General features: G+C 33.8%; 1 protein-coding gene and 1 pseudogene across 1 annotated transcript; both read left to right on the top strand.

The window, feature by feature from the left end:
- The first annotated feature begins 207 nt into the window (after nt 1–207).
- Nucleotides 208–5038, top strand: LOC112419979 (probable disease resistance protein At4g27220; annotated as a pseudogene).
- Nucleotides 5039–8465: 3427 nt separating this feature from the next.
- On the top strand, nt 8466–11070 carry LOC11438059 (uncharacterized). The gene is made up of 5 exons (XM_024778418.2): nt 8466–8569; nt 9234–9302; nt 10068–10134; nt 10237–10362; nt 10441–11070. The coding sequence occupies exons 1-5, from the start codon at nt 8474–8476 to the stop codon at nt 10989–10991; spliced, it is 909 nt and encodes a 302-aa protein (XP_024634186.2). The 5' UTR covers nt 8466–8473; the 3' UTR covers nt 10992–11070.
- Nucleotides 11071–12493: the final 1423 nt, after the last annotated feature.

Below are 12493 nucleotides of genomic sequence, written 5' to 3' on the forward strand. Positions count from 1 at the left end.
ATATAAGGACTACTAATTTATGTGTCCCATTTAATGTGAGACTTTCACTTTTTTCAATTCACACAACATTGGTTCTACCCAACATAAAATTTTGTGTTTAATCTTTTAACTCAATTTTCACACATGTTTCAACAATGTGCCACCAAATATTTTCTTGACCCACCACACTTTAGCTAGCTAAATCATTGCAAACGTGAAAGTGAGACCAATAATGACTAGCTAGCTGTAAATATTCTCAATTCTCAATATTCTTATGATGCTAGCGACTGCAAATTGGAAAACCAATAAATAACAATATCATTTTACTTGATCAAGTTTGGTTGATTCCTGCACACTTCAAAGATAAAGTAAGTTTTCTAAAATTGTTGGAAAGATTGTCTAGTTGTTGAACCAAAATTAAGCCTCCTATGTATATTTCTACAGCAGAGTTGCTCAGACGGCTTGAACATTTGCTGAAAGTGTGCTGGAGTTATGGTAACCAACAAACAATCATGTTTTAACAATTTTCAGTCGATATCAATTGGTCTCAGGTAAATTGCTGAAAGTGTACTTGAGTATGCGCTGAATGTGCCGAAAATACTGTGTTGGAAAGATCAGGTAAATATCAATTTCATTTTGCTTCATCATTCATTCAAATATAAAGTAGGTTTTCTGAAATTGTTGGAAAGATTGTCTAGTTGTTGAACCAAAGTATATTTCTACAGCAGAGTTTCAATGAACGCTTGAACATTTGCTGAAAGTGCTGGAGATAAGGTAACCAACAAACAATCATACTTTAACAATTTTCAGTCAATATTTTAATTAATTGTTTACAAAGGTTTATAAATCAACTAGAGAAACCAACTCGAGTTGATAAGGTAGAATCAAACATAGTCTATAAGGAATTTTTTGCAGTGAATATTACTCCTAATTCTCTAAATTCTAGCTGCTGCCTGCTGTCGAGAAAGAAAAATATTGTTAAAAAGTACGTCCTTACAACAGTAACACAATTGAGGTAGAAAATAATCTCATGGTTGTTTTTCTTTTATCACTTCCTCAGATTTTCTATTTGTATATGATTTCCAATTTTGGTCTTCACTCTACTTTTCTACATGGTCCTTTTTTCATGACTTGTTTATCATTTTCAAAGATAAATTGGGTATTCAGAGATTGGCTTAAAGGATCTTAAACTTTAATATTGGATGAACTCCCATTTGAACTTTCTCAAATATTTGTTTGAACAAGCTAAGAAAATTCTTTGATGAAAAGTGTGTCATCAACTATCATTTTTCAAATTAACAGACCCTGAATGAAGAAAATCTTCTTACAATAAAAGAACATGAATGATATGCTATGAGAATGAGATTCATTATCAACCATTGTATTTTTCAACATACACAAACATATGTCTAACTTTGATGTATTGAAATTCATTTAGATGGCGAGTTTTCTAACTGATTTGGCGAAGACCTATGTGGAGAAATTGATAAATGGGGTGATCGCAGAGTCAAGTTATATATGTTGCTTCACGTGCATTGCTAATGATTTTGAAGAAGAAAGATCTAGATTGGAAATAGAAAGCACAACAGTTAAGCAACGTGTTCATGTGGCAACCAGTAGAGGAGAAGTTATTCAAGCTAATGCTCTTTTTTGGGAAAAAGAAGCTGATGAGCTCATTCAAGAAGACACCAAAACAAAACAAAAATGTCTTTTTGGATTTTGTCCTCATATCATATGGCGATATAAAAAGGGAAAGGAACTGACAAATAAGAAGGAGCAAATTAAAAGATTGATTGAAAATGGAAAGGATCTTGTAATTGGACTCCCTGCTCCTCTTCCAGATGTTGAACGTTATTCATCCAGAGACTATATTTCTTTTGAAAGTAGAAAATCCAAATACAAAGAGCTTTTTGATGCTCTGAAAGATGACAACAGTTATATAACCGGGTTGCAAGGGATGGGGGGCACAGGAAAAACTACAATGGCCAAAGAAGTGGGGAAGGAACTTAAGCAATTCAAACAATTTACTTACGTCATCGATACAACAGTGTCATTGTCTCCTGATATCAGAAAGATTCAAGATGATATCGCTGGACCCTTGGGATTGAAATTTGACGACTGTGGTGAATCAGACCGACCCAAAAAACTATGGAGCAGATTAACCAATAGAGGTAAGATTGATCAGAACGAGGAAAAGAAGATTCTTCTAATATTGGATGATGTGTGGGATGTTATCGATTTTGATAAAATAGGGATTCCTGACAATCACAAAGACTGTAGAATTCTTGTAACCACGCGCAATCTCTATGTCTGCAACAGATTAGGATGCAATAAGACAATCCAACTGGAGGTCTTATCTGATGAAGAAGCATGGACCATGTTCCAAAGGCATGCTGGTCTAAAAGAAATGTCACCTGCAAGTTTGCTCGACAAGGGCCGCAAAATTGCAAATGAATGCAAAGGATTACCGGTTGCAATTGTTGTTATCGCCAGTAGTTTGAAGGGCATACAAAATCCGAAAGTGTGGGATGGAGCCTTAAAATCCTTGCAAAAACCCATGCACGGTGTTGATGAGGAAGTTGTTAAAATTTATAAATGCTTGCATGTTAGCTATGATAATATGAAGAATGAGAATGCCATGAGACTATTCCTCTTGTGTTCTGTATTTCGAGAAGATGAAAAAATTTATACCAAAAGGTTAACCAGACTTGGCATCGGAGGAGGCCTTTTTGGGGACGATTTTGACAGCTATGATGATGCTCGAAACCAAGTTGTTATATCCACAAATAAACTCCTAGAATTTTGTTTATTGTTGGAGGCCGGTCGAGATCAAAGCATCCTGAGAATGCATGACTTGGTTCGTGATGCTGCCCAATGGACGAGCAGAGAGTTTCAAAGAGTAAAGTTATATGATAAATATCAAAAAGCAAGGGTTGAAAGGGAGATGAATATTAAATATTTATTATGTGAAGGCAAGCCTAAGGATGTGTTTTCCTTTAAGCTTGATGGTTCCAAGCTTGAGATTCTAATTGTCATTATGCATAAGGATGAAGATTGTCAGAATGTGAAAATCGAAGTCCCGAACTCATTCTTTGAAAATATTACGGGCCTTCGAGTTTTTCATCTAATATATGACCATTATCCTAATATATCTCTATCATTACCTCACTCAGTTCAGTCGATGAAAAATATTCGATCTCTTCTCTTTGAGCGTGTCAATTTGGGTGACATCTCTATTTTGGGAAACCTGCAAAGCCTTGAGACTCTTGATTTGGATGATTGTAAAATTGATGAATTGCCTCATGGAATCGCAAAACTAGAGAAACTGAAATTATTGAACTTGAATAATTGAAGAATTGCAAGGAATAATCCTTTTGAAGTGATTGAAGGATGCTCATCACTTGAAGAGTTGTATTTCACAGGTAGCTTTAATGATTTTTGCAAAGAAATAACTTTCCCTAAACTACGAAGGTTTAATATTGATGAATATTCAAGTTCAGTGGACGAATCATCATCAAAGTGTGTGTCTGTTTTATTCAAAGATAAGTTTTTCCTAACTGAAAGAACACTCAAGTATTGTATGCAAGAAGCAGAGGTTCTTGCACTAAGAAGAATCGAGGGGGAATGGAAAAACATCATACCTGAGATTGTTCCCATGGATCAAGGTATGAATGATATAGTTGAGCTTCGTTTGGGATCCATTTCACAATTACAGTGCCTCATTGACACTAAGCACACTGAATCTCAAGTGTCAAAAGTCTTCTCCAAGTTGGTTGTACTAGAACTTTGGAACCAAGATAATTTGGAAGAATTGTTCAATGGTCCTCTTTCCTTTGACTCTCTGAAAAGTTTAAAGGAGTTGTCCATCAGTGATTGTAAACATTTGAAAAGCTTATTTAAGTGCAACCTAAACCTATTCAATCTAAAGAGTGTGTTATTGAAAGGATGCCCGATGTTGATCTCCCTATTACAACTGTCAACTGCTGTTAGCCTAGTGTTGTTGGAGACGCTGGAAATAATTGACTGTGAGCTTCTTGAAAACATAATAATAGATGAAAGAAAAGGGCAGGAATCGAGAGGTGAAATAGTCGATGATAATGATAACACAAGTCATGGCTCAATGTTTCAGAAATTGAAAGTTCTTAGTATTAAGAAGTGTCCAAGAATCGAATTAATACTTCCGTTTCACTCTCCTCATGATCTTCCAACACTAGAATCCATCACAATTAAAAGTTGTGATAAGCTGCAGTACATATTTGGCAAAGATGTCAAACTTGGTTCCCTCAAAAAAATGATGCTTGATGGCATACCGAATTTGATCCATATTTTCCCAGAATGTAACCGTACCATGGCTTCGCCCATTAAGAAGACATCTTCCAAGCCAGAAGATCAATCAAAGTCAATCAAATGCAATATGTTTTCATGGACTGATATATATTGTTGTGGTAAAAAATATGGTAACACAAGTACTAAAATCCCATTGGTTTCTGAGTCTAAGGATCAACAACAGGACAACTTAATGGTAACCCTCTCACTTTATATTCCATGATATTTTTTATATTTTTTTTTATAGGAAACTGTTGGTACATTTTATTATTTGAAAAAACTATTTTTTTAAGGAAAACAAAACTACTAATATAATAGCAAATTACTAAATACCAAAAAGTGTTCACTTTTTTTTGTGGTGTCCGGGATTCAAACCCCAGACCTTGCATATATTATGCATTGTCCTTACCATTTGAACTAAGCTCACGAGGACCAAAAAAGTGTTCACTAATACAATATAATAATGTACCCATTTTTTCGTATCAATTAATAGTATAACAAGTATAATATTATTTCAAGTATTTAAGAGCATCTCCAATGGGAGGTTCTTACTTAACAAGGATCACTCCCTATTAAAGACCCCCCATTGGAGGAAGAAAAAATGAGTTCTTATTAAGGAACGGGTCACTATATAAAGACTCTTTCTCTCCTAAGCAACTAATGGGTTCCACGTTTAAAATAAATAATAATATATGTATTACTTGGTCCCACTTGCAAAAGAAATAATATTTTAAGAATTGGTCCCACTTGCAATATAAATAATTTTTTTCTTTTAATGATGTAAAGTTAGTGAGACTTATTTAAGTAATTTTTATGGGAGTCCTTGTTAGTGTATTACCATTGGAGTCATCGGGTCTTTAATAGATACTTTTATTAAAAAAATTATAAATAAGTGATGTGTACATGCGGGATCCATTTAAGGAGTCCCTATTAAAGATTACCATTGTAGATGCTCTAATAGCTTTGGTGCATTAAGTTAATTATAGATAAATGTAAGTCGGTCTGTAAATTAAATATCAATGTTAATTTAATTAAATAATGTAGTACTTTCTTTTGGTTACATTCTAATATAATAATTTATAATCCATAGCCATTTGTTGCAGGAATTGAGTGGGAATGTGGACCATTTTCTCTCTTTGGAGAGACTCATAGTAAAGAATAACTCCAAAGTAGAAAGTATCATTTGTATAAATGAAATAAATGAACAGCAAATGAACTTAGCTTTGAAAGACATTGATTTGGATGTTTTGCCTGCGATGACATGCCTTTTTGTGGGTCCAAAAAATTTGTTTTTCCTCCAAAACCTTACCCATTTAAAGATCATGCGATGTGAAAAATTGAAAATTGTTTTCTCCACTTCTATAATAAGGTATCTACCACAGTTGCTTATCTTGAGAATTGAAGAATGCAAAGAATTGAAGCATATAATTGAAGATGATTTGGAGAATAAAAAATCCTCAAATTTTATGTCCACAACAAAGACATGCTTCCCAAAGTTAAAAATGGTTGTTGTAGTAAAGTGCAACAAGTTGAAATATGTCTTTCCAATCTCCGTATGTAAAGAGCTTCCTGAGCTATATTATCTGATCATAAGAGAAGCAGACGAGTTAGAGGAAATATTTGTAAGTGAAGGTGATGATCACAAAGTGGAGATTCCAAATCTGAAAGTTGTAATATTTGAAAATCTACCAAGCCTCAATCATGCCCAGGGAATTCAATTTCAAGATGTAAAACATCGTTTCATACAGAATTGTCAAAAACTCTCTCTGACTTCAGCAATAACCGCAGACTTTAAAAAGGATCTTTCCGGTTTATATATTAACATCTACGGTAACATCTACGGTACACACTTCTTCAAAAAAAACATCTACAGTACACATTCTATCCAATATTTTTTTAAATTATTACATGTTGGCAGGGCCGTCCCTGTGAAATAGGAGGCTCGGCTCTCTTTTTAAAATAGGCCCCTAGTAAAATAAAATATAATTTTTTTTTGTGTAGCTAAATTTCATTAAAAGAAATCAAAATCAGAAGAACTTCTAAACATGAAAGGAATTAAAAAAAATTAAGTGAAAGAGGTGAAATTTATCTAACGGCGTCGTTTGAACTTGTCACTCCTCTGTTGTGGAAAATGGTAAAACGAATGGTTTATGCGAAGAAAAAATGATTGTTGTGATTCTTTCAATGAAATAGCTTTCCAAATTGACTGATTAAGTGATTATACAAATTAAGGGTGATTTGATAGGATCTGATTTATGTACAAAAAGGAGAACTAGAGTCTAGAAAAAATCTCAAATGTGTACTAAAGAAAGAAAATGATATAACATATATATTTTTTAGTTAAATGGGGGGTGGGTATTATATTTAATTTTTCGTTAAAGGCCCGTAACATTTGAAGGCCCGATCTGGTTGAGCACCTTGCACACCCTCAAAGCCTGGCCTACATGTTGGTTGTAAAATATTACATACCATTTGTTTAAAGGATATATAAACAACTGAATCTTCTAAAGTAGCGATATAAGGTATGCTGTGTGCATGCATAAGTATTTCTAAAATGTAAGGGCTCATGTAGTGACCTATCTAATATAAGCTTTAATTTTATGTAAAATTTAATTATTATATAGATAGATAAACAATGGGCTTAAATGCACTTTTCATCGCCTAATTGTTTACAAAAATAGCGATTTTGACCCTTTTTAAAAAAATGGCAAAAGTGATCCATGTTTACCCCTTTTGCAAACCTCAATTCTGACTTTGTCAACCGTAGGTGGCCTGTGTATTTTTTTTTTTATTTTTTTTTATTTTTTTTAATTGGCAATTCCACGCGTTTATTAAATGAAATTAAAAAAAAACAGATTGGAAGAAAAATAGAGAAGGCACGTGCAAGCTCTCATCAATTATTTCTCTTCATCAATTTTTCATGTGTTCTTCCCCAAAACTTTGATCTTCATGTTTATGTGTTCTTCCCCGAAATCCAAATCTAAAAAACAACTTACCATCATCAATTGTTTGGTCCTAAAAAAAATCATTCTCGTTAATATTAGAATATAGTGAGAATAAACTAGAGTTACTTAGTGGTAACTATAGTAGAAAGTTAGTTAGAGAGTTAGTTACTCCAAGTCACTATAAATAAGCTACACCTATGTACTATTTCACCATCTTTTATTCAATTGCATCTTTGTGATGACTCCTAGAGAGAACTACACAATTTACCTTTCCATTGCATTTGATCTAGAACCATGGAATCCTTTGATTCATAACAATTAACACTCAAATATTCAAACTCGTGACTTTCATCACAAATTTATTAACTTGCCAACAACCTTGAGAAAAACTACCATAGTCTCCGAGGTTCATCTACGAACATGAGAACGAAATTTGGAAAAACAACCATCTCCAACCCAAACCCAACATACAAACACATATCTGTTCCCAAAACCTTGAAATACAACCTTCAATTGAAACTCATAAAATTAAATAGATAAAAAACTGGGAAAAAAAAAAAGTGGAATCAATTTGATGGGTTGAAGTTTTGTGTTTGAAACTAGAAGATGATTCATAATGGATCTGCGAAAAAAATTAAATTAGAACAAGGAGAGTGGAATTTTTATGTTTGAATTCATTTGGTTTGATTATCATTGGGTGATGCTTCAGCTTCTGTGGATTGTCGTGGTGCTAATGGTGGTGGTGATGGTGATGAGAAGAAAAAGAAGAAGGTTGTTGGATAGTTCTTCGTGCAAAAGGGGGTAAACATGGGGTTACTTTTGCCATTTTTTTGAAAAGGAGTCAAAATTGTTATTTTTGCAAACTTACGGGTTAAATAGTGCGTTTAAGCCTAAACAATATTGTGCATCTTTAAACATAAAAATGATGATTTTATTATTCTCTATATAATGATGTTAATCTCTATATTATTTCGCTGTAGATCCTGAATTGTGTAAGTATTTCGTGTTTCTGTTTGTACAACAATTAAAAAAAAAGACCAAAGGCAACAATAGTCGTAATGAAAATCCAGAAACCTCAAAAAAAATTGCCGTTGGGGTTGAAGTTAAAGCATCATCAGAACATGGGCTGACTTCTCCAAAGGTCAATACCAATCTATTGATTCAAGCTTACCACACCAGAATTTTAATGGATGTAATTACTAATTAATAGCTTAAGATCATTAATGCTTATGTTCTTGTTACAGGAGTTGATGAATGAACAATCAATGGACCAACAACGTTCACTTGGAGAAACTGATACTTCCGTCAAACCTTCTCAGGTAAATCGTGTAAAAACCAAGATTACAAAAGAATGAGCCACCTATACAATTAATTACACCTATTGGACCCACCACCATTTATATCCGTAAATTACTCTTTAGCACTATCACAATCACTCTTTTATGCAAGTGTCATTGGTTGAGCAACACTTAAGTGTTGTTCTCCTACCCATCGGCAATTAAATGTTGTTAGATCGGTTCAATCACTTTTTAAATCGGTTAAAAAGTATCTGAATGACAGTTAACTACCGTTAGGGGGTAAATGAATAATTTTGGAGCCTGATAGCAATTTTAGAAGCCTAAAGAGCAATTGTCTTTATATCCTTGCACCAAGTCCAACATTTTATGAATTTGTTTTAGGTCCAACCAAGATTTTAAAAAAGCTAAAAGTGAAATACTAAAAGAAAAAGATTTTATTTCAAGTGCTTCTTATAAATATATGGATTGTGGAACTAACTAATTTACATTTTTATGATATGCAATTAGTTGGAGGGTTCTACTACATCAGAAAAAAAATGTAGCAAAAACGTGTTCCACCAATTCACCAACAAAAAATGAGCCACCTATACAAGTAGTTACTCCTTCTTAGTATTCATTTTGACACTTTGTCAATGCAGGAGTTGAATTATACTACAATCTTAAAAATCTTTTAAATTTTAAGCAGGTTAGTGAAATAAGTGTTGAAGAAGGAACTACATCAGCTAATGCCAAGAGAACAACAGCATCATCACAAGTGAGTTTATTTTATTTAACATAGCCTTCATATTAACTTGGTCTTTTTATTATTATTATTATTATTATTATTATTCAATTTTCATGGAATTGGATTTGTAAGAATCAAGCTCGAAGCTAATTTCGATATATCGAGAAGAAAAAAAATTGGAATCTATTTGTTGTCAAAATTCCGATTTAAATCGTAAAATTCAGGATTTTGCGACTTTATTCACTTTCAGTGACTCAAATCCATAGCAAAATTCTCAAATAGGCAAAATTCTAGTAAAATCACATCAAAATCGTAAAATCCATACAAAATCGAAGGATTTTAAAGGGTTTGAAGGATTTTATCCATTTTTGTATAAGTATTTTGTGGACAATTTATAACATATGTTTAACATTATTTTTGTTTTGGTAAAATATATTGATTTTGATTCCTATTTTACAATTTCTTATATCAATTTTACAAAAGTAGTTGAGTAAAATCCTTCGATTTTGATAGCGATTTTACGATTCTCGATTTTACTCTACCATTTTAACTTGAAGTAAAATCCTAATTTTGACAACCTTGAATCCACAGCTTTTGAATTTTGGAAAAGTTTTATTTAAGAAAGTATAATGTTAGACAAGTTTAGACCATTTTATCCTTGATTCATTTACAAAAAATTAATTCATTGAATGCATGCTTTGGGTTTTTGTAAGGGTACAAAAGAAAAAATATCATTAATCCAAAAAAATATTAAGACTTGATGATGATATCATTTGTTTATTTGAATTTGTGTAGGAATGTGGTGACTGCCAAATAGTCATACCTTCTCAGGATGTTGATATTAACATCAATGATGATCAAGGTGATGAAGACTCTTTAGATCAATTATATTTTCTTTAGTTACCTCATCACTCACCCTTTTCATTTTGAACTTTAACTCTCTTCTCTCACACCATTTGTTCAGTTTCTGTAAATGATGATGCTGTCATAAAAGTAAAGGAACAATTATCTAAGGATGTTGAATTTAAAGTTCCAGAATCTATCATTCCTTTGCCTCAAGAATTTCAAACTCCTTCAATGCTATCCGGAGGTATAGATTTTCTCCCTTATCTTAAAAACTTAATTTTGTGCTAAAAATAGGATTAATTATTCTTTCCTTTACTTTCAGGAGACCCTTCTCAAAATGTAGAAGATTTAAGTTCTTCTTTGTTTGTCAAGAGTGAGCTTGAGCAACTAGTCTCCAAGAATCATTTGGATTATGAGAACTTATCTCTATTGACAGGTTTCCTTGTTAAAAATCCTTCTGTTCGTTTAAAAGACAATTCACTGCGTAATAGATTCAAGGGTTGTGCTTACAACTTATTGGCAGAGCTATTGAAATTCCTTGAAACTCATAGTGTCTTGGATGTATTAGGCTCATGCCACTCTGAATTTGTGGATCTACTACTAGATGCGCGCAACTTTGGTTTTGATAAGGATTGGTTGGATAGTGTCGAAAGGCGGGCTATGTTTCCTGATATACAAATATCTCAAGACGCCATGCAAAAATTATTGGATTCCAAGCAACAAATTACCAAGGAAGTTGAAGTGTTGCATTTAAAGATAGAGATTTTAAGTCAACATGTGGAAGATCTTAAGCATCAATTGACATCCTCTAAAGCTGTTTTGAAGAATATAATTCAACAAGAGGCGGTTTTAAGTGCACCTATTGGTTATTAGACTATATTTTCAAGTACTTTTATTTCATCATTGCTGCTTTGTTATGCTTTTCATTGTGGGAACCTTTGTTCTTCAATATTTTTTAATAAGGTTTTGATTGGATGGTGTCAAAAAGTGCGCTTTGTTTCTTGATTTCCAGGTTTTGACTCTACAGGTGAGGAGTCTTCCGCCTAATTCTACCCAAAGCCCCAATCTCTTCCCGTAACCAAGAGACTTCATCCTAATAGTGTTTCCCAAGGTGAATCAATCCTCAAACCCTAGTGTTTGTTCCCAAGAGACAAACTCTAGTTTTGTTGTTGCCTTTCTAAACCCTTGTTTCAGCCCCCTCTATCTCAAGGTTTACTCTGATACAACGCATATATTTATAGTAAAAGAATCCTCAATAAAACTGGAACAAATCTAGGCCCGAAAATACGTTTCTGTTTTATTTTCTGCTGTCAAAATCGGCCACCGAATGCTCCAAATCGGTCGCTGATTTTTGCCGAACCAATAAACAAAAAACCAGAGTGCAAAATCGGCCACCGATTTTCTACTTCCAGAATTCCAATTTCTTCAATTTTGAGGCACTTTCACAACAATCTCCACCTTGACTTTAAATTAATGATGATGCCAAACCATCAACCACCATGCTGCTCTTTCCCTTGCTTCCCACTACACCAAGTAGCTCCACAAGTTTACACCTTAATCCCTTCAGCCATCGGAATGTCTTCCTCCTTCTCAAAGGTCCTTGCAGTCCAACTACACTAGAAATTTTAGGTAGTTCCACAAGCATTCACCTTAACCTCTTCAGCCATCGGAACGTCTTCCGTCTTCTCGAAGAATCCTTGCAGTCCAACTACATTAGGTGTTTTAGGTAGTTTCACAAGCATTCACCATAACCTCTTCAACACATGACATCTTCCGCTTCCTTGAAAGTCTCCTTGCTTCCAATCACCCTTGGCCTTTTTTTAGGGTAATCCCGCAAGTTGCGCTATACATTCTTCAACCTCCGGAATGCCTTTCGTCTTCATGAAGAAATCCCTTGCTCGCCATAGAGCATAGCACCCAAGGTCATCCATAGTCGTACCATTACCGGTGTGTTCAACTCCACCTCAAGCTGAGCGTACTCTACCTCAACTAGCAAATGCGTACATCCCACTATGTCTTCAACCTTGAAACTCCACCTCAACAGGTAGATCATGAGTATTATAGATTTGTCATGACCCACCTCAATTTAGTAACAAGGGTCTTCAAACTAAATCATGACCGTCGGTGGGTTTTCTTTAGACTTGGAATTATATTACAAATGTGAAAGTGAGACCAATAATTGAATTGCTTTATATCAACAATGATGACTAGCTAGCTGTAAAGATTGTCAATAATGGAAACATCACTTTATACTAAAGTGTTGAACAAGATTAAAACAAGATATTGAAATTATTGTTTAGATGTGTCTAGAAAGCGACCTGAATCTTGCAACTCAATGCAGTCGATCAGATCAGTGCAAGCTTGAGGAATTACAA

The sequence above is a fragment of the Medicago truncatula genome, chromosome 3 (assembly GCF_003473485.1).
Source record: "Medicago truncatula cultivar Jemalong A17 chromosome 3, MtrunA17r5.0-ANR, whole genome shotgun sequence".
Lineage (NCBI taxonomy): Eukaryota > Viridiplantae > Streptophyta > Magnoliopsida > Fabales > Fabaceae > Medicago > Medicago truncatula.